The 23,411-nt window shown below is 45.2% G+C and overlaps 1 protein-coding gene across 1 annotated transcript in view; it reads right to left on the minus strand.

Moving 5' to 3' along the window:
• The window catches only part of COLGALT2 (collagen beta(1-O)galactosyltransferase 2), a 76,614-nt gene that overhangs the window by 11,350 nt on the left and 41,853 nt on the right, over positions 1-23,411 (minus strand). The window contains exons 4-11 of the mRNA XM_084851358.1: positions 20,026-20,143; positions 17,901-18,035; positions 13,549-13,753; positions 8,911-9,030; positions 7,909-7,985; positions 5,469-5,575; positions 4,208-4,340; positions 1,729-1,856 (exon numbers count right to left, since the gene is read on the minus strand). Of these exons, the coding sequence (XP_084707484.1) occupies positions 1,729-1,856; positions 4,208-4,340; positions 5,469-5,575; positions 7,909-7,985; positions 8,911-9,030; positions 13,549-13,753; positions 17,901-18,035; positions 20,026-20,143 (1,023 nt within the window). The remainder of the gene's footprint in view (positions 1-1,728; positions 1,857-4,207; positions 4,341-5,468; positions 5,576-7,908; positions 7,986-8,910; positions 9,031-13,548; positions 13,754-17,900; positions 18,036-20,025; positions 20,144-23,411) is intronic.

Genomic DNA, 23,411 nt, shown 5'->3' on the forward strand with positions numbered 1-23,411 from the left:
TTAAAACAATAAAATTATACAATAAAAACGTTTTCTAAAATACCCTAACCCACCCCAAATGCCTGCCTGAACAACCACGTTTTTAATGCATGATGGAAGCTCATTAAAGAGGGGGGCATGACGGAGTTCCTTAAGGAGGGAGTTCCACAGACTGGGGGCCACCACAGAAAAGGCCCTCTCCCTCGTCCCCACCAGTCTAGCTGTCCTGGCTGATGGGACAGAGAGAAGGCCATCCGAGGCTGATCTTGTTAAGCCGCCTGTCTGGTGTTGCTGGAGGCGCTCCTTAAGATAGGCTGGGCCGGAACCATATAGGGTTTTAAAGGTCAAAACCAACATCTTGAATTTGGCCCAGAAAACACCTAGTAACCAGTGCAACTCCTTCAGCACTGGAGTGATGTGATCTCGCCGGCGGCTGCCTTTAATCAGGCGAGCCGCCGCGTTCTGTACCAGCTGCAGCTTCCGAACCGTCTTCAAAGGTAACCCCATGTAGAGCGCATTACAGTAGTCTAAACGAGAGGAGACCAGGGCATGTACTACTGATGGGAGCAGATGGTCGGGAAGGAAGGGGCGCAGCCGCCGTATCAGATGGAGTTGATACAGCACTGTCCGGCTCACAGCTGACACCTGAGCCTCCATGGACAGCTGGGAGTCCAAAATAACCCCCAGGCTGCGGACCTGGTCTTTCAAGGGTAGCCATACTCCATTCAACACCAGGTCAACATCCCCCAGCCTCCTCTTGTCTCCCACCAAAAGTACCTCGGTCTTGTCAGGGTTCAGCTTCAGCTTACTCCCCATCCAGCCACTCACTGTCTCCAGACATTTGGACAGGGATTCTACGGCCAACCTTGGTGAAGATTTGAACGAGAGGTAGAGCTGCGTGTCATCCGCATACTGATGACACCACACCCCAAACCTCCTGATGATAGCCCCCAGCAGCTTCACATAGATGTTAAATAGCATCGGAGAGAGGATGGAACCCCGTGACACCCCACAAGTGAGTGGCCATGGGTCCGAAACCTCCTCTCCCAGTGCTACCCTCTGGTACCTGCCGGAGAGGAAGGACCGGAACCACCGCAATATGGTGTCTCCAATGCCCAACCCCTCCAGGCAGTCCAGGAGGATACCGTGGTCAACGGTATCAAAAGCCGCTGAGAGGTCGAGGAGAACAAGGAAGGAGCATTCACCCCTATCCAGAGCCCTCCTCATCTCATCCACCAAGGCAACCAAGGCCATTTCTGTCCCATGCCCAAGCCTGAAGCCTGACTGAAATGGGTCTAGATAATCGGTTTCTTCCAAGTGTGCCTTCAACTGCATCGTCACCACCTGCTCAATCACCTTGCCCCAAAATGGCAGATTCGAGACTGAGCGAAAGTTGTTCAGAACTTGGGGATCCAAGGAGGGCTTCTTTAAGAGCGGTCTTATCACTGCCTCCTTGAGGGCTGATGGCATCACTCCCTCCTCAAGGGAGGCGTTCACCACTGCCCTGATCCCCTCACCCAGTCTCTCTCTGCAGCCCATAATGAGCCAAGATGGGCAAGGATCAAGTAAGCAGGTGGTTGGCCTTACAGATGAAATCAGAATGCCAAGGCTATTCCTTGGCATTCTGATTTGCTTCTCTGCTACTTCAGTATCAGGGCTGACAGCTCTTGTGGGCACACTTGAGGACCACTCCCAAGTTTCCCAGAAGGGAGACCTTCAGCAGGTGAGATGAGCTGGATGGTTACTTACATGAGCTCCCAGTCAAGCTGGGCTCTCTCAATATCATCCATTAACTTGGTGAGTTTCTTCTTGAACTGATGCTCAAAGCGCACATCGTCTTCAATAACCAGGGTCTTCTCCATCTCCCTGTTCACCACCTTAAAGAAACAGTTTGTTAAAAGTCACTAGAATTGGCTTTACTCGTGGTACCTGAAGTTGCGTCACCTGCTGTGGGACAGCCAGGAGGAAGAAGAAGCACCAGAAGCAGGACCAAAGCCAAATGCTTGTAGCTACAAATCACCTAGTCATCAAAACACTATATTTTAATGAATATTTAAGGGTCTATGAGTTTCCAGCAAGCCCACCTGGCAGAAGACTCTGTCCAAGGGCCAAGAAGGTAGAATTTTCAAGATGGGTAACAGTTAAAACTTCTTTTCCGGGGGCTCTGAGTCTGTACGGTGTGAGTTTTATTGGACCATCTCTGACAACTGAAGGATACCCTCAACTTATCTGATGCTAATAGATAAGATTTCTTATGAGAAAGCAAGTAACGTCGGTGCGATCATTAATCATCTAATAATTCTCTGGGGAAAGCTTCTCTTAGCTGCTTGACTATAATCTATAGTTGCCTGAATTCCACAACAACAATTGGCTGTAAACACTGCTATCAGGACAAAATTTGGAATTATAACATTTGGGATTTATTTTTAGATATCTATCAATCGATAGATAGAGATGGCTTCCATCTTCCCTCATGGATTATTTAGACTTTGTACTAGAGATGGTAGCCTGTTTTAGATTTATGTCATAGAATAATTGCATACGTTATTTATTTATGTATTTATTCATTCATTCATTTCATTTCATTTCTATACCGCCCAATAGCCAAAGCTCTCTGGGTGGTTCACAAAAATTAAAACCAAAGAGCACACAATAAAACAATTATTAATAAAATGTTATTCATCAAAGTTTAATTTATTAAACTTTGGAGCCATTGTAACTGATTAGAACACTCAATTAAAAGACGTCCCTGATTAGTCAGGAGGAATATATTAAAAATATCTGTATAGATATTACTTTTAATACAAGTATTTATTAAAAGTGCACCATCTTAAAGGAGACATTAGTCCATCTCTCACACACAAAATGATAATCTAAAAACAAGAGAAGTGTGTTTCTTACTTCAGAAATATTGCTTTTACCCATATGCAGATTTAATCAACATTTCTTTAATTGGGTTGCAGTCCCATAGATCACTTTTCCTCCTGAATTAGGAACTTGCAGTAAATGGAACTGATATATGTTGTTGTTAGCAGAACTAAATCATAATCTGAAGTAAATGTAAGAAAATAGCTAAACTTTGTAAGATTATTCTAAACCGAGTCTTACCATTTTTGTCTAATTCACACACATTTAGACAGAGGCTTTTAGTCCCCATTTTGGACCTTTTTATTTATTTATTACTTATTTATTACATTTCTTAATCACCCATCTGGCTGATCACCTGGCCACTCTAGGTGATGTACAGCAGTACAAACAGTTTAAACCAGTAAAATTACACATTAAAACATCGTATTTCTAAAAATACCCTAACCCACCCCAAATGTCTGCCTGAACAACCAAGTTTTCAATGTGCGGCGGAAGCTCATTAAAGAACCTGGCCCATTTGCTGCTACACATCCCATAGGAACTGGGTTACGAGTATGGGCACCACCTCGAGCACCTTTCAAGCGGAAAAGCAGCTTCAGTATCAGAGCTGACAGCTCTTGTGAGCACACCTGAGGACCCCTCCTAAGTTTCCCAGAAGGTTATAAATAAATAATTAAAAGACAGATGAACTCAACATCCTAATTAGCCGATAGTCATAACCTTTTTTTAAAAGACTCTTAAAATGAAAGATAAAATAATGCTCTTAGGAAAGAAAGGAAGGAAAGCATATCGAGTCACTGCACCATAAGAACAGCCTTGCTGGATCTAATTGAGGGGTCCACCTTGTACACCATCCTGTTGCCAAGAGTGGCCACCCAGATGTTTCTGGAAAGTCCACAAACAGGGCTTGAAGGCAACACTTCTACTCTTCCCTTGTTTATCCATAGCACCTGGTATTCAGGGGTGTACTGCCCCTGAACATGGAGGGGCCAGTTTGCTGGAGTGGCTGATAGATGTTGTTACAACAATGATCTATGAGTCTGTCTAAACCTGTTTAAATCATCTGAATTACTGGCTATCACCATATCTATCTAGGCGAGACTCCCCCAAACTCTGTGCCAATCTATGGTTGTTGTTGTTTTAATCTCAGGAAGAACTTATCTGGAACGATAGGCATGCTCTTCTTCCAAGGGACCATGGCCTAGCCTTCAGTCACTGAGAGCCTTCTACCGGGCCCAGAAAAGAGGGTATAACCCACCACTCCCATCCAGCCAGGCTGTGGGCGCAAAAGCAAAACACAGGGCATCCCCTATGCATCCCAGTATAATAAAAAATCAAGAAAAGCAGAGATGTACATCACCTCCTTCCAGATATAGTAATGGCTAAGAAAACATCCAATCTCCCCTCTGGTCAGCACCCTGGAGGAATAAGGATCCCGGTATCCAGGGAGCATGTCTATGTTGAGTGCTTTCAGCTGGCTCGTATTCAGTGCCCTGCAAGAAGCAAGAGTTCAGATCATCTCCCCAGCTTTTCAGGAGGCAAAGAAAGGGCTCAGTACTTGGACCCAGTCTATCCTTCCAGGATGGGCAACTTGTGGCCCTCCAGATGTTGTTGGACAGCAACTCCCATCCGACCTAGCCAGCAAAGTCAAAGGTGAGGGACGATGGAATGATGCAGCCCACCATCAGGAGGACCACCAGCTGCCCACCCCCTGCTATGCAGGCAGTGGCAGAATGGATTGCGCTAACTCAAACTGTAGAGAGAGGCAGGAATTTAAATGTACCCCTATGTTAAAAACTCCCTGAAGACAGAAATCCAGCACACCTGGTGAAGGGATGGCTACCCTTTTTCCCTTGCAACATTGTGTTGTTGTTGTTTTTAACATGGATGAGCTTTTAAAAGGTAAACCCCACACCTGCAGTCTGAAGTGGTACAGTCCATTTTAACAACTCATTGGCTGCGTTTGGACAATCAGCAGGAGAAACAACGTAGTATGGGTTCTTTCCCCCACCCCTGCGTATGCTGGTCACGTGACCGGGGTTTCCCTAATTACCCACACTGCATCGGGGCTTGCCATGCCATCAGAACCCATTGCATGGCAGGAGTGGCTTCTCATCCACCCCACAATCTCTACTGCAAGCTATGGGTTGTAGGGTAGGTAAGAAGCTACCCCTGCTGCGTTGCACCATGCAGTGGATTCAGATGACACAGCAACCCACGACATGACATGGGTAATTAGGTAAATGCTGGTTGCATGACCAGCATGCACGGGGGAAACCACCCATACTGTGTTGTTTCCCCCACTGATCATCCGAACCCAGTTATTCCCTCCTCATTTTGTGACATGCATAGGACCCAGCCATAGTATTAGAGGGTGACGACAGAAGTCCATTGCCCCTGACTTGGAGAATTTGGCTCAGGGAAACCTTTATTTCTCCCATATACAAGTGTTCCGAGGCAAAAATGCAATCTTAATCCCATACTCCATCTGCATTAGATCGAATTCATGGCATCAAAAATAATTCACCAAGGTTGTCAAGGTAGCGAGCTCAATCTCTGCATCAGGCAGTTTTGGAACCTCACAAGAGGCAGCACATCTACAAACACAACAAATAACTCACTTTCCGTCCACGGCTTCCACTAGCTTAACTGCAATTTCTTGCTCGTACAAAGTCCGCAGCATCCGATCCCGCCTGTCTTTCCGACGCTTCAGGTTGATCATGAAAATCTAGAGAAAGAAACCACAATTTCCAGTGCAGATCTAAATAGGAGATGTGGGCGAGGGGGGGGGGGAATGGGTTGAAAGGATTATGGTAATTAAAAAAAAAAAAGATTGATTGACACCTGACAATAAAATATAATCACCATCTGAAGGGTGCTGGGGAGGAAACCCTGACCATTCAACCTCCATGTAATAGAAAATTTGAAGGAAAAAAAGCTGCTTGGAACCCAAAGAATTGTGGAGAAGAGTAGATAATGCTACATTATGCACGCACGCACGTGCAAATTATCGTTGTCTTGTGTTTGCACTATAAACTCATTGGCAGATAGCTTGTCTGAACTCTAGGTATATTCCAAGATTTAAAAAACGCAGACTAGTAAATAGTGTGTGGAAAAAACTTTGCCACCTTGCCCAAGTCAACTACATTACAACTGTAGCCTGTCGAGCCAAGAGCATCACTGAGCCCGTGTGTGCAGGTTCCTTGGGACGCACACCTGGCCAAAGGCACACAAGAACAAGTGCGGCCTTGAGGCACGGGAAGCAGAAGCAGGCAAATATAAGCCCAGCGTGTGCTCCAGTACTTCCTCCAAATGTGACACAAATAAATAAGGCTGGCAAATAGAGTGCAGCCGCAGAGCAGCGGCAGCACAGCTTAAAAATATAAGTCAGACAGACGGGACAGGCTCCGAACATAGCGACACAACCAGGCAGTGTCCTTACGTTTTGTTACACAAGCCATGTAAACGGAGATACCACAGAGCTAGCCAAGCTAGGAACCTGACCGCTTCAGATTCAGAACAAGTGCCAACAGTTTGGCACAGGTTTGGGTGGCGCCACCCCCTGAATTAGTCCCTAGCCAGAAAGGCAAAGCACAGTCCTATGTTGAGAACTGTTTATCCAATGCACATAAGAAGTCCCCGAGCATCTCTTAATCCATCCCTTTCTATGTGGTGCTTTCCTATGTCAGTGGCACGCAAACCGTCCCCACTTCAGGAGTATGTGGGGCACCTAGAAAAGCAGTGCAAGGGCTCCCAGGAGGAACAGCAATCTGAGGCAGGTGGTACCTTTCTTCCCCATCAGCCATCCCCCGGCTACGCTGAAGGCCCCCTCAAGCAGCAGACTCTCACTGATCCACTTGGATTTGGGGAGACCACTGCGCCTGGATGCTTCGTCATTGCAGCAGAAGAAGGGAGAGCCACTGCTTTGCTCTCCTGTGTTCTTTGCATGGTTTTAGGAGGGAGCCAGTGTGATGTAGTGGCGAGAGCGGTGGACTGGGACTCAAGAGACCTGGATTCTATTCCCCACCTAGCCACGAAGCTCACTGAGTGACTTTGGGCCAGTCATGGATTCTCAGCCAAACCTCCCTCACAGGGTTGTTGTGAGGATAAAATTGAGAGAAAGGAAGACCATGTACATGACCATGGGCTCCTTGGAGGAAAACAAATGTAACAAATGCATAAATAATAAATAAATGCCCTCATGCCAGTGTAGGATTGATTGTTTCTTTGTTTGGTGGTTTTATAGTTTCCAATGCCTCTTTTAAACTTTACTGTTGTTATATTGTTGTATAATTTCATGTGTACCACCTTGGGATCTCCCTTGGTATTGAAGGAACAGTACAGCCATGTTAAAAATACATACAGACATACATACACAGAAGGGCCCTGAAGTCCCACCTCCATCTACTAGAAATCTTATTCAGGCACCCATCCAGGCTTCCAAGATTGCACCAGGCTTTGCCCAAACAGGCTGGAATTAGATATTATGACACACATGTGACTGCTACTGTTGAAAGCAACAGCCGTACGTCTCCTCTCCGATAAGTTTTCCCACCCCACTCAGCAGGGAAATTCATCTAGTTATAGCTACACTTTCAAACCTATCTTCTGAGTGACAGGGGCTAGAAACTTGATAGTCTTTTACATATATTTACACACACACACACACACACACACACACACAGAGAGAGAGAGAGAGAGAGAGAGAGATTGAGACAGACAGACAGAAAAACTAAATTCTGGACCTAATACCATGATCTTTGTATTCTACAGAACTGTTGTGTCCATAAGGCCTTGGCTATAACTGGGTGGATATAACTAGAGATGGTACTAATAGAAGATAATTGCAGGTGAGTATTGGCAGGCAGGAGCAAATCACCTTTAACCTCTCCTGCACTCATCAATTCTTGCCAAAAATCCCCCCCCCCAGCTGTGCCCCCTATCCCATGCCTAAAACCAGTTCATTTATAGGAATGACTGCTTCAAGGTCCTATTGGGCTTTCCTGTCCCTTTTCACTCTCACAAAAGTTGGCGTGCTAAGGCAGACAAGCCTCCTATTACCTCGTCAAAGCCTATCTTGTCTGGGTGCTTTGGAGGAACTGTGACATACTCCGAAGGTTCGACTGGAGGACGGTCAACTGGAAGAGGTGAGAAACAGCCATTGTAATATGTTAATAAAAGAAATCCTTGAAGTTGCTCAACTGAGAAGGAAGGCTGTGCTCAACTGTTCTGTGAAATCTCAGCTGTTCACTCCGCTGGGCAACTTCCTCGCAGGCTGGCCCATATTCATGTTTAGTAAGAAGCAAGTCCAACTGTGCTTAGGTTAGCTCCCACATAAGTGTGTATAGGGTAGCAGCCATAGAGCAGAATCCAATGGGGTGTTTACGCCCCTCCAATTCTCTTACACCCCTCCAATTCCATTGTGAAGAGGACCCCACCACTTGCACAATAGCAATTCAGCACTTCTGGGGCAAGCCAAGCCAAGTGGAAATGCTCATTTCTGGAAGGAGGCAGTCCACCCCCACCAGACCCTGTTGCCCCAAGGGTCCTTGGTGGGGGATGCACTTTGCCCCCCTCCAGCTGTTTTTTTGCCAAGGGGGCTTTTTCACTCCCCATACAAGCCTATGAGGAATCATTCCATAGGCTTATATAAGGTGCAAAAATAGCTTGGCGGGGGCCTCAGCCCGGCCTTGCCAGTGCCAAGTCAGAGAGCTCTGTGCTATAATATAGAAATATTTATTTATTTTCTTGATTTCAATCTGATCAAGCTCAAAATGGTACACAAAGATTTTTTTTTAATCCTTCTAAAAACTAATTAGCAATTAAAATATAAACATGTAAAGAAAATAAAAAAATTAATTAAATAGCAGCTATTACAGAGTTTGAATCAATTCAGCTCTAAAATCAACTCATAGCCCCTTCCTTGAAATAGAGGCTCACAAGTTAGCTAAGCAGTGACACATGTGGGAGAGGTACCTGAAAGGCCATAATTCAAAACGGCTGCTGCTTACAGGAATCTTCCTTGCAAGTGCTATGATGTGTGATGCCAAACACATTACTTACTCATTGCCTCAATCAGCACATGAACTACAGTATCAGTGTCGTCCTCCAGTGTCTGGTGAGGTTTCAAGGGCACAGGGAGGTAACCATAATGTTCTCTGTTGCAGATGTACATCTGAATGTCTGGGGATAAAAAGAGAAGGGTCGACATGTAGGGTGGGCCCTCCTGATGAAGCAAAGCCGGTTGCCATGGGAATTTTCCCTGACCTCTTTCAGACTGTGTTTTGGATTGGTCCTGGAGGCAGATCTCCAACCCACCTCAAGCTAATCCCTCCTGATCAGTACAATACAGGATGCTGGATGTCCCATCTCATTTAGTTAATTGTCAGGGGGTGAAAGCAAGCATCATCACAATCATCTGTTGTTTACAGAAATATACTAGGCACTGCACATGAGTAAAATAAATAGGTGTCTGCTAATCAGCTCATAATCTAGCTAAAAAGCAGGAGTGAAGGGAGGGAGGGAGGGAGGGGCTTTGCATTTGATGGGTGGGTGTATATGGAAGAAGGAAACACCTATACAGTAATTACGCTAGGTATAAAAGGAATCAAAATAGATAATCATGAAGCAGGAACTGGAGAGGTGGGGGGCAGGGGATGAGTGTTTAATAATTTCTTAAAAGGAAGACAGGGACTCCCTCTCAGTGTGACCGTGCAGCCATGCTGACTTTACCCTGACTTCAGGAGCAGCCAGATTAAGAGGAAGAGAGCAAGCACAGCTAACTGAGCTGCCAACGGGACAGTCTTGAAAAAGTGAACAAGCCCTCAGAAGCCAGCAGAACAGATAAAAATTCAGAACCCCCAAGCTAAAGGCAACCCTGCTAAGGACCTTCACTCTCCTAACAAATGTCTCTCTGAAGAAATTGTTTCGCAACATGTCCCCCTACTACCACTAACATAGTGATGCCCCAAATGAGTCTCGGCCGAGGCAGTTATGAAGAAAGCAAACCCTCTCCTAAGCTCATATCAGTGTCTCGACCAACGACTTAAATGGAAAATGATGTGTCTTAAGCCCTCTTCACAAGGAGGGGCCGTAGCTCAGTGGCAGAGCACCTGCTTTGCATGCAGAAGGTCCCAGGTTCAATCCCCGGCATCTCCAGGTAGAAAAAGGACCAGGTAGCAGGCAGTGGGGAAAGACCCGTGTCTGCCTGAGACCCTGGAGAGCCACTGCCAGTCAGAGGAGACAAAACTGGGCTAGCTGGATAGACAGCCTGATTTGTTATTAGGCAGCTCCCTCTGTTCCACAGTGACCACACATTGTACAATGGCAAACACAGGTTTACAACTGACAGTACATTCAGCAGGGAGCAACAGTCAATCCTGGCTCCTAAATGGTCAGTACACATGTTTGCAAATGCAAGTTTGCTTTTGCTGGTTTTTAAGACTTTACATTTGCGGTTAAATATAACAAGTTGTGAATCTGATACCAATACACCAGGCTCAATGAAGTTTGTCATCGGAAACTTAACCAGGTGCAGGTGACATCAGCAACCGATTACGCAACAGACTCTGGATGGAACCCAGCCCCTAGGAACATGGGCTCCTTGATAGAGAGACTTGGGCTGAGATCCAAACAAGAGACAGCTGGAGCTTGGCTTGCTATTTTTGCCACCCCAGTGAAAAGATCATGTGTGCGTGCGATTCTCTCCTGTACACACATGTCCCTCCTTTGGTTCTTGGACTTGGCATTTGAGCCAGAAGGTTCAGAAAAGCAGAAAAAAGTGATCTGGTGATTGCAACGGGCTCTAGATCACTTAAATCACCAGCAGCCCTAAGAATCTGCAGAAATTCAGGCTACCCAGATATGAAATTCAGGCTTTCCAATATGAAGTTCAAAATAAATATTTCCAGCTCTTGCTCCCCCCATCCCCCTTTCTCCTTCTTTTTCGGTGGAAAGGGGAATCTAAACTCAAAACCTGAAAATTAAGCTCCAAGCAGACATAATGTGCTGAGACAGTGTCCCAGATTATAAATAGGAGAACACCCCCTCTCCACCCCAGTATTTTTAGTAGTGCAGGATTGTCTATAGAAAGGATTGCTGTGCATCTACCCCTTTATGAACTCCACTCTCTATGCCAACCAGCTGATTGCAATTCTTGCCAGATCACAGTTGGACTGTCAGGTGTCATTACGGGAAATGGATGAAAAGATATCCAGAAATTAACGGATCTGGCAATGATTTAATCAACTATTCATACATCTGGCTTCTTCATTCTCCAGTCTCAGATCAGTCCCGCTTTCCTTTGTAAAAACGTTTTTGTGATCATTTCAAAGCAATTGCTCCAAAGGCAATTAAAGTTTTCATCATTCTTAGTATCATTAATATAATCATCATCACCATCATCGTCATCATCACCACCACCACCACCACCACCACCATCTCCTCTTTATGCACTTTCCTTTCCCCTCCTTACCCCTTTGCCATTTGTGTTGTCTCTTTCACACTGTAGGCCTGTGTTCAGGGCCTGCCTTTTTTTGCATGTATTACATTTTAGGTGCTTTATAAACCTAACAACATATACATTCACTAAGATCTAATTCTGCAACTCTATTTGTTGCCCAGTCTTATACAAACAGCCTTCCAACATTTTACAAAGGCAAATAGGATTACTAGCGGAGCTCCTTACACGTGTGTCTAACGTAGTGCAAGAATCTCTATTACTTAGGGAGTAATCCTACTGGGATAGGCGGCCACCTCCCAACTCGGAGGCAACCACCTATCCAATGCAAGGCAGGAGAAGCGCAGAGGGGATTGTCCCCTCCGCGCCTCAGCCACCCTGCATTTGCAGCCGAAATCGGCTGTCTAGGCGCGGGAAAGTGTAGCGGGGGAAGCGGCGGCCAGAGAACATGTTGGATGTGTTGTACCAGATTTCCGACTTCCCCACCCCAGCACAACCCCAGCAACGCTCCGTTTTTGCCGCTCTGCACCCCTCTTCTCATCACGGAGAGCGGGGCCATTCTGAGCTGCCTGCGAGGCAGAGCAGGAGAGGGTAAAGGTTGGTTCTCAGGGAACCAACCTCGGAGTGGGCTCCTGGCCTATCCTATGACCATCTAGCTGCTGACTAGCGGCCATAGGATTGCGCCTTTAGTGTGTTACTTAGTACATATTGTTAAGGGCTCCCCAACCACCTGCTGTATTCATTTAAAACCATTTTTAAATACTTCCCTGCATATAATAAATTAAGACATTAGGGACAAAGGTTTAGCACAGACCTCTTCCTAATGTGCTACTTCAGTATAGCCTCTTTTACACTGATTTAAAAGCAAATATGTACTGTGTCCAGTTCTGGGCACCACACTTTAAGAAGGATGCAGACAAGCTGGAGAGAGTTCAGAGGAGGGCAGCGAAGATGATCAGGGGACTGGAAACAAAGCCCTATGAGGAGAGACTGAAAGAACTGGGCATGTTTAGCCCTGAGAAGAGAAGACTGAGGGGAGATATGATAGTGCTCTTCAAGTACTTGAAATGTTGCCACAGAGAGGAAGGCCAGGATCTCTTCTCGATCATTCCAGAGGGCAGGACACGGAATAAGGGGCTCAAGCTACAGGAAGCCAGATTCAGGCTGAACATCAGGAAAGACTTCCTGACTGTTAGAGCAATACGACAATGGAACCAATGACCAAGGGAGGTGGTGGGCTCTCCCACACTGGAGGCATTCAAGATGAGACTGGGCAGCCATCTGTCTTGGATTCCTGCATTGAGCAGGGGGTTGGACTCGATTGTCTTGTAGGCCCCTTCCAACCCTACTGTTCTATGATTCTATTATTCTATGGTGTTTGTTCCTTTGGTTACAGATAACATAACTTGCACTGACTAGTTATGATCATGCTTAACAATTCAAAACTGAAATCTACTGTATTTGATACCCCAAAGGATCTTATCTTATATATATAATTCAAAGTCAGGAGTTAGTGGCAGGGTTGTAGGACCTCACAGGCTTTCTGGAATCAAGTCTTTAAGAAGGCCGGGGAAATCACAAAGCAGAGAAGAGCAATTGGTTTGCTCATAATTTATGAAAGAAGGAACAAAGGTCTCAGGCACAGGGAATTGCAAGCTTTTATGTTGGTAGTTGCGTGCATAGAACTGGCAGTGAAATGTAAAGCAGAGCAAGGACCATCCTTATGCAGCTGGATGTTGAAACTTTGGGATGCTGCTTTTAATGAAAAAGCTTACAAAGCATATCCGGGGCCAATGTACGGCACAAGCAGATAATTTTTATACTGTCTGGTTTTCATTCATTGAATATGCAGCACAAAATAAACTGGACCTAATTCCTCCACCCACTCATAGCTGCTTGAGGAAAGATCTATTGGGGTAAACTGCTGTGGTCCCCTACTCTGTTCTGTAATCTGTCCTTTCTTCTACAATAATGTACCTTTTGTGTGTTTGGCCAATCGCTCTGTACTGAAGGTTTTGTTGTTATTTATGTTGGGAAAAAAATTATTTTTTTTAAATGAGACCAGCCAGCTGCAGCATGTGAAAAGATAGGCTGGACACTGCATGGTCCAGTGTAAGATTGGCTTAGTCCTACACTTTTGCATTTTTAAAAGTACCCCCTAAGAATAAGAATCTTGTGGGTCATCCAAAAACTCCCTGGACCCATGACATTATTTAAAAAGTTGTTATCCCATAGTTTCCTACCTGCCTGGCGACTTGAGAAGGCAAAGACAATTATATCATCAAAGGTCCAGGTATAGTCCTGATGTGGGGGATAAAACATCAGTTTATCCGATGCCTCTTTTCTCAGGTCAATCAGGAATGTGGAGTGAACCATTGGGACTGCAAAGCAACCAGTCCTCTTCCATTCCCTGATCAGGGCATAATCTGGTGTTCTCTTGTAGTAGCCCTGGAATTAGGCGAGTACACATCTTATTACAATGAGAGTCAGTTTTTGGATGAAGCATACATTCCTGAAATAAATAAATTTAATTAATTAGAATAGAAGCAACACTCATTTGAGGTACCTGTTCTGTAGGGCTGTTTGATGCTGGATCCAGGGATCAGATCCTCTACCAAAAACCTTGCACCTCTTATTTATTTGACGTATCAATCCGCTGTTCCTGCTAGCCAGAAACCTCTTTGCAAGCTTGTTTCCATCTTCTGCTCCCATTCAAGAGAGCAAAAGCTTGTTCATTTGCAAAAGGCACCCATCTTGATCCCATCCAGAAAGAGCAAAATGACACAAAATTCTAGTACAGTAAGTATTTTCCCTATGGTCCACCATCAGGCTGAACAAAAACTTTGAGGGGGAATTCTGAACAATCAAAGAGCACGCTTAAAACAAATTGGGCAACCCAAATTCCTTTGTGCCACTGGCTTCTGAGACATGGGCCCACCTTGCGGTGTGCTTTCCACAAGATAAAGGGAATCTGAATTCTTCTTCTTTTTCTTAGGAAGGAATACCACAGATGAAGCAGCTCTAAATGTCTTTTTCAGCTCCCTAGGAGCTCTCTTTGGGCTATTTGGATAAGGCAAGGGGACCTAAATCACTGCCTAGCCTCATGCCCGGTAAATATTCTGTCACCCTGGGCAACTCTACTTGACATGCACTAGCAAATATCGTGTCCAAACTATGTTACCAGCACTTTCAGTGATGGAAACAATTGCCTAGGAATCCACCCTGAAAAACACAACTTTCCAGCTCACTGCTGAGATGTGAGAACAGCATGACACAGACGGAGGCAGATTGGAAGATAATTCCAGACACTGAGTCACTAAAATAGCTGAACTGGAGTTTTCTGACAGAGAAGAAAGGTGTGCACCCTCTTTGTTGCCTTCATTTTCTTGGCTACCAACTTTACAGTGGGGATTTGCTGGCAACTGTTCCTGCTTGTCAGAAATACAAACCCAGAAATGTCTGCAAGCAAAGCTAACTGGTGAACCCCATGCTGAACAGCAAGGAGTTTGGGGGAGCTCCTGTTCCACAGAACTGCTGCAACACTTCTGCTCCAGCTGCACACTGATTTTAGCCTGTGCGCCAGCAGTTAATTCCCCTGAAGGGAAAAGTCGTGAAGAGCAGAATGAAATCACTGGTCTGGAAGTGCAATACAAACACTGGAGGAGTAGCCGGGGGAAAAATGGTTAAGTTTCATCTTAACAAGGAAGTCCGTAACGCCCTTCAGAGATTCTTTCCTTCAGGGGCTACACTTCCCCACCAAAATATTGATAACCAGGTTAATTTTGGTATAACCTCGTGCCATAAAGGGATTGCACGTATACTGCTGAATGGTTCTAAAAGGAATTGCACCAAATGATTCTCAGCACGGTATGGAAGGCTTCCCTTGAATGGCTGAGCATCCAAATTTGCCATTTATAAAAATGGGGATTTCTAGCCCTCATGAGAGATAAGAACATATAGACAGTGTCCATCAAAGATTTGGAGGCTGGAAGGGATTTTCAACAAATCATTGCAAGGGATTTTTGGCCCTTAACACCTCCCTGTCTTGTTGAGACCAGTGGCAGAGCACATCAAGGGGTTGGAGCAACTCCCCTATAAGGAAAGGCAAATATTTCAGTAAGCCAGAACTCGTACTGTAACCAAGACCACCTGCTAGTGCATGCTGCTCAATCAGTCCCACTTGGCTTCTCCTGCAAGTGGGAGCAGCTAAACAAACCACGGACCATCTGTCCAAGGTTTCTTTATTGTGACATGTGAATAGCAAACCTTGGCTTGCCCCTTTTTAGACAAGCCACAGTCATAAGCCAAGATTTGTTTTTGGCTTATGACCCTGGCTTGTCTGGGGATAAACAAGCCAGAGTTCCCAGTTCACATGGCGTGATAAACAAACCACAGACAGAAGGTCCACAGATGGAAGGCCACTCCCATTTGCAGCAGGAGCGACTGAGCAGCATGCGGGTTATTGTCCAGGTTACCGTGACATGCGAAGCCTAAAATTGTTTTTTTTTTAAAGTTTGTGGTTTTTTATCTAAGAAAAAAGACAAGTAAGGGAGGACATGATAGAGGTGTATAAAATTATGCATGGTGTAGAGAAAATGGATAGGGAGGCGTTTTTCTCCCTCTCTCATAATAGTAGGAACTGGGGGTCATCCAGTGAAGCTGAATGGGGGGCGATTCAGGACAGACAGACAGGAAGAAGTACTTCTTCACACAGTGCATAGTTAAACAGTGGAATTCACTACCACAGGATGTAGTGATGGTCACCAACGTAGATGGCTTTAAAAGGATACTAGACAAATTCTAGCTCTACCTCTCTTTCTCATCAAAACCAGGTGAGGCAGTGGCTGTTCTGAATCAGTGCCTGGGCACGGTAATGGACTAGATGAGGGTTAATAAACTGAAACTCAATCCAGACAAGACGGAGGTACTGTTAGTGGGTGGTTCGTCTGCCCGGCTAGGTGATATTCAACCTGTTTTGGAGGGGGTTGCACTCCCCCTAAAGGATCAGGTTCGTAGTTTGGGGGTGCTCTTGGATCCAGAACTGTCACTTGAGGCACAGGTGAACTCAGTGGCACAGAGCACTTTTTATCAGCTTAGGCTGGTATACCAACTATGCCCTTATCTGGACAGAGATAGCCTAGCTACAGTTATCCATGCTCTGATAACTTCTCGTCTGGATTACTGCAATGCGTTATACGTGGGGCTGTCTTTGAAAACGGTCCGGAAACTTCAGCTGGTCCAAAATAGGGCAGCAAGATTGTTAACAGGGACTGGCCTGCGAGCTCATATTATGCCAGTACTTTTCCAGCTGCACTGGCTGCCAGTCCATTTCCGGGCCCGATTCAAAGTGCTGGTGTTAACATTCAAAGCCCTTAACGGCTTGGGGCCAGGTTACCTGAAGGATCGCCTCCTCCCATATGTGCCTGCCCAGACCTTAAGATCATCATCAGCGGCCCTTCTCCGTGAGCCCCTGCCAAAGGAAGTGGGGCGGGTGGATACTAGGAGGAGGGCTTTTTCTGCTGTGGCACCCCGGCTCTGGAATGAGCTCCCTAGTGAGGTTCACCTGGCGCCTACATTGTATTCCTTTCAGCGCCAGGTGAAGACCTTTTTATTTTCCCAGGCATTTTAGCATTTTAGCTTTCTAAATTTTTATCTCTGCTGTTTTAAATCTGTATTTTAAACTCTTGCACTGCTGCTAGGTTTTATTGTGGTTGTATTGTTATATTGTGGTTTTAATGTTCTATATATTTTAAATTGTTTTATTGTGTGTTGTTTGGTTTTAATTTTTGTGAACCGCCCAGAGAGCTTCGGCTATTGGGCAGTATAGAGATGAAATAAATAAATAAATAAATAAATAAATTCATATAGGATAACGCTATCAATGGCTACTTGTCACAATGGCTATATATTGACCAGATTTGGACAATACACTATGTCTCATCGTGGATTATTTAACCCCCGACAAGCCACAGTGCCCGCAGGTGCCAGGCTGCATATGCAACCCCTGTTCAGGGGTTGTGTCATGCAAACCAGTGAGCGTGGGTTACATGAGAGTTAAACAACAGACCATGGGTTATGCAAGGGTTGTTTAACCCTTGCAGAACCCAAGCCCGCCGGTTTCGCATGACACAACAACCCCTGACTAGGGGTTCCATATTCAAAATGGCAGTCACGTACACCCCACATGTGTCACAGACTACAGTGGGCTGTCGTGTTGTGTGAACAGCCCCATTACCTTCGGTATTATAGGCAATACGCCTCTCGGCACCAGTTGATGGGAAACATGAATACGAGTGTACTATTGTGCTCATGTCCTGCTTCTGGGCTTCCCACTGGGGCATCTGTTTGGCCTCTGTGGGAACAGAATGCTGGCTCAAGTAGGCCTTTGGTCTGATCCAGAAGGACTTTTCTTGTATTCTTATGATGCACAGCTTATTCATCCCTCATACCCTTGCCTTTCCCATCTCCTCACCTTCAAACATTAAATTGTAGGTTTCCTAGGGGAAGGAACCTGTCCATTTTTATTTGCTCATGTATAAAGAGCCATGTACATAAAGGGTGCTGTATAAATAAGGAATACAGCAGCAAGACTTGCCTGAGGTGTCATTCCACACCAGAAGTTAGAGTAGAGTGCACGAGATTCAAGCATTGGTGCCACAATGGTCTTATTCTCCACCATCATCAGATTCAGCACTTCTGGGTTTGTCAGAAAATTGTCAGCATCTATGAACTAGAAAGAGGGAATTTTTGAAAAAGAAAACATACAAGGCTTTCACTGATGGGATCTGGAGGGTGGTGGTGTCTAAATGGCCCATAAGCAAGACTGGATCAAGAGTGTTGGCTATCTTGAGCTCTTTTTTATCATGAAGTTTTATTTCTTTTTGAAACAAGGTTAACAAAATAAAGGCAACAAAAAGAAGAAGAACGTGCATAATAATAAATCACAATCACTAAAGAAACAAAGGAATTCACTAATTATAAAATAATTATAAGTAGGAGCTCAATTTCTAATGAAATTAAAAATGCAAGTTTTACAACATATGAAAGGGGCATGTGCAGGTGTATGCCATTTTGTGTGTTTGTGTATAGTAATCAGAAAAAATATAGGCAACTGTATTTTGTTGGAACTTTATCAAAAGTTTGAAATGCCTCCGCATAAGAAATGAATGGAAACCATGGTGTCATAATATCATTTTTCACATTAGGATTCCTTGCTTGCTGCACTTGCTAAGTAAGTTTATACATACTCACAGTCTCCCAAATTTTATTAATTCACTGCTCTTTAGCTGCAGACTTCAAGTTACAAGCTATAACTTTACAGCTGTATACAATTGCCTAAGAAGGTTTTTAATGCATGAATCCAGGATCATTGGGTTCAAAAAGATGAAACAGCACTGCTTTAGGATCTACCAATGGAACATGAAGAGATTTCTGATAGTAACCAGCAGCCATGTTCCAAAATTCCCGCACTTGCGATATACAGCAAAACAAACAAAATAAGTGAGGAACTTCCAGTACAAATCCATCAGCGTTAAGCTCAACCAAAATGTACACTGTACCAAAGCCAACAACAAACACTGGTAAACTTTGTATCTACTTGTTTGCACATACCAAAAAGTGATGCTATATAGCTGAGTGCTCATCGCTGAATTGGAAAGAAGCCTCTGGACTTGTTGATCCCATAAACAAGAGTGGACACCTCTAGCTTTGCAGTGTGCCCAGCAAAGTTGTCCAAGCTGGAATCCATAGAGGGCAAAGGCTTAACTTGAGCTACAGCTGAACTTGATCTCTGGTTTGTCTGCTAGGACCCAACCTGGGACAGCTGAAGTAGTAATAGGGAAGTGTATCTGAACAAGAGCACGGTTCATTTTCCTCACCAGTGACTTATCACAGCCACACATCTCACAGCTTGCACTAGAGACAGAAGGGCTTCCATACAAGGGGATGCGGCATTCAGGCAGGCTTAAATTAGTGGATAAATGGGAGGCATGGGTAAATCAGTACTGTGATTTTCAGCTGCAGTGACAGCATGTATGCAACTTACTTCAGAGAAGGAGTGGGGAACCTGTTTCCCTCCAGTTGCTGTTGGACTCCAACCCCCTATAATCCCTGACAACTGATCATGCTGTCTGGGCCTGATGGAGCCACAGGTTCTCCATCCCTGCCCTAGAGCTCCTTCTTGAGCCCTTCCATGTGTCAAGCTTTGCCCCAGGTCACTGAAGTGTTGACAGTACCCAGGAATATCTGGCAAAGGAAAAGAGGTGTGTGTTGAACTTGTTATGTGTGAATGAAGCAACGCAATGCTTTGGTGTTGGGTGTGTAGGCAGCTAAGCAAGTCCTATCATCTACTCACCATCCACATGTACCTGCTCACACAGGTACCTGTAGAGAGAGATTACAGGAATTCAGGTCAAGGAACAAAGTTAAGTAGGAATCTCTCTCCTTTCCCAGGAAGGAGTAGCTACAGCAACAAGTATGGGAGACAGGAGTTCTATAGTCAGCCAATGTCAAAAAGAACTTTACATACCCCAAAAGTCAAGCGCTACACACACATCTGAGGGAGGGAGATACTTATGTAGCACAAGACAACTGATTTTACTTTTCCAATGTCCTTCTTTACAAGCCCAGACACAGAATGATTCTCTGAAATGTCCAGTGAGTAAAGCAGGAAAAAGAGAGAAAGCCTAACCGCCCAGAACTCTTTCCTTTTTTTTTTTTACCATGATGTAGTCAGACCACTTTTCCTTCGCAGTTCTCAAAGCAGCCTGCCTCAGCTTCATCACGTGGGTGAACCTGGAGTTTGGCCAATGTTTGGGCCCAATTTCCTCGGGGTAAAACCTAGAAAATGAAGGGGGGAAGGGGGGTGGGGAAAATTACTACCTTCTTGCTTTAGTTGTTGTAGTTCCTGAAGAATTTCCCAGTAACATTTCCTTTCTGATATCAGTATTTTAATTTAAAAAAAATAAAAGGGGGGGGGGAGCAAATACTTAGTCACCTCAAGTGCCCCCAAATGTAAGGGTAGAAAATGTGAAGGAAGCTTCTGAGCAAAGAAAACACTTTCAGATTTATTCCTGGAGGGTGTACTTAGGATTTAGTGGAACACGCAGCATCACTGCACTTCCTGTCCAATGTGTGTGCCTTGCATTAAAGGGGTCTGTTTACATATGTGTGGTGTGTATTTGTGTGCGCGCGCACATGCCAGGAGCTTTAGGCTTGTCTAACACAGCATTCACACAAGGAATGTTTATTGAATTCACTAGCAAAAGGATACCGAGACAGGCATGCTAGCTTAAATGGCTTTTAAGGGGATTAGTGAGTTTCATAGGGTTGTGCTGGAAAGAGATCTATGAGCAATTATAGCTTTACAAAAAAGGAAGGACCTCCACATACAGAAGCAGCATATCTCTGAACACCAGATGCTGGGACAAACAACAGGGGATAACCATCACTTTCATGGCCTGCAAGCTATGTTAAGGGGAGATATAATGACTTACGAATCTCCAGAGGCATCTGGCTGACTGCGGTTGGAAACAGAATGCTGGGCTAGATGCTTCCTGGTCTGATCTAGCAAGGCAACTGCTATCATATGCTTAGCATTGTCTCCCTGAAATTACTAGCTTCTTCCCTCCAACAGGATATGATGCAGTATAGCTGCTCAACCATACAGGATATGCACGCAACTGGCCCACATATGTAGTCCACAGCACTACAGCAGCCATGCAGAACTATATAAGGGCAGGGAGGGCGAATTGTCTCCCACCAGGCTCACCATGGACCAGATGATGCCAGTGGGTGTGGCCACGCCCACTGATCCCATTGCCCATTTTAGCCTTTCTCCATGCTAGGAGAGGCATGGAGAAAGTGACTCAGTCGGTACTGGGAGGAGCACTGCATCCCCACTGTTATCTCCAATCTGAGACTGGAGATAATGGGGATTCCTCTGGGACTGGGCTTGGAGGCTAAGCTCTGCCCCCTGGAGGAACGCCAAGAGGCTCTGCAGGCCAGATTGCGGAGCTCAGATTAGGCCCGTGGCCTGGGGATTCCACACTCCTGCACTACTGCAAACCAGTGGTATCTAATACGAGAACGAGTCTGGTCAGAACAAGGAGACCTGAGTTCAGATCTTTATTCATCCATGAAGCTTACTGGGTGATTCCGGGCCAGTCATTATATCTTACCTTAACATAACTTGCAGGGTTGTTGAGAAGATAAAACGAGGGTGGGGAAGAAATACACCAGCCTTCCCCAACTTGTAACCCTCCAGATGTGTTGGACTTCAACTCCCATCAGTCCCAGCTAGCACTGCCTATAGTCGGGAATTATGGGAGTTGTAGTTCAAAACATGTGGAGGGCACCAGCTTTGGGAAGGCTAATATACACCATCCTGAATTCCCTGGAAGAAAGGTAGAATAAAAATGTAATAAAATTGTGTTTGCACCCATGATCTTAGCCCAATGAAATACTGGCTGTCAGGTTGGTACATAATGGAAAAGAATCATATGTTTGAACAGTTTTATTAAGAAAATTTGCATCTGCAAATAAAACTCTTTCTGATGCCAATGGAAGACTTAGGTGCAACTCCAAAGTTTGCTACCCTAATTTTCAGCCCCTTTTGTTGCTAAAGCAGCAAGACTTCAGGCTGCAGTCCTTTATATACTTATCTTGGATTAAGTCCCATTGAACTCAGTGGGTCTTACTTCTAAGTAGACATAAAGATTGCACAGTAAGTCATTTCAGGTCAATCCCACCACAACCACTACCTGTAAATCAGCAAGTTTGTTTAAAAACAGCACCACACAGATTCCTGCTAAGTAGGAGTTTACCTGGCCTAGGTGGTCTTTTTGTTTTTTTGCTATGACTTTTTGGGAGGCAGAAAAGACTAGTGTGGCAAGCCCCACACACCCCTCTCCACAAGCATAGATCCTATCCAATTTCAGCAACTTGGCTCAGCATTCTAAAAGAACGTTGTGTTCTGTGGTGACTCAAGAATTTGGCATGAAAGTCTAACCAGCCAAATTTTGCAGCTACTTTGAGTAGTTTCTTCTGTGGACTTAAAGAAATTAAGATCACAAGAAGAGCCATGCTGGATCACAGCAAAGGCCTGTCTAGTCCAGCATTCTGTTCCCACAATGGCCAACCAGATGCCCCAATGGGAAGACCCAAAGCAGGACATGAGCGCAATAGCAGTTTCCTCAGAAACTGGTGCTGAGAGGCAACCTTTCTCTGCCTCTGACCTTGGAGGTAATGCACAGCCATTGTTAGTCTTTTCCTTCATTTAAATCAGGGGTGTTGAACATCTTTCGGCACAAGGGCTGAATTCCATTTTGACGAACTCTCGGGGGCCGCATTCAAGTGGTGGGTGGGGACGCAGGCAAAACAGATGGAACCAAAAATACCAGTATATTGTAGCTTAAGGCTCTCACTGCCAGTAACTAAACTTTAGGGGTGAAACTGTGCAAAAGCCAGGAAACAACCAAATGATTGGGAGAAAGGGGATGAGCCGGAAACCCCGGAGGGCTGGAATAGAACCTTAGTGTCAAGAATGAATTTGAGTGTGTAGAGATGTCTGGCAGCTCAGATTCAGAATCAGAATGGGAACAGCAAGAACAGGGGGAGGCACCCTCCCTAGTGAACCCAGATACAGTGAGACTTTCTTCCCAAGACCTTGACACACAGATGGCCTAGCCTGAACGGCTCCTCCATTCCTCCACCATGATAACTCGAGTTTCTGAGGAGGAGGAGGGCAAAGGGCATGACTTGAGGGATGTGAGAGTCCATCGCAGAGCGAAGCAGGAAACCTTAGAGGCAGGGCTCAGACGGTCCGCCAGGCTGGCCATTCGTGGAAGCCAACGTAGGAGGGAGCCACCCTAAGGGAGGGGCATCCCTGCAAAGCAAGTCTGGCTGTGAAGTTCATGCCCAGAGTGCTGGCAACTTCTCTAACTTCCACTTTGTCTCCTCTATTGATATTTGTAGATGTGTGGATTAGCTGCTTCTAAGCAGTCTGAGAGTTTCCTAGACTCTGCATTTGTAAAGAAGCTAGTCCTTTACTCATAAAGTAGAGTTGGCCTGAACCTGTTTTTCCTGGAGTGTGTTGATTGGAGAGGGA

Source organism: Heloderma suspectum, chromosome 4, assembly GCF_057233095.1.
Source record: "Heloderma suspectum isolate Gila_16-S chromosome 4, 16-S_ref, whole genome shotgun sequence".
Lineage (NCBI taxonomy): Eukaryota > Metazoa > Chordata > Lepidosauria > Squamata > Helodermatidae > Heloderma > Heloderma suspectum.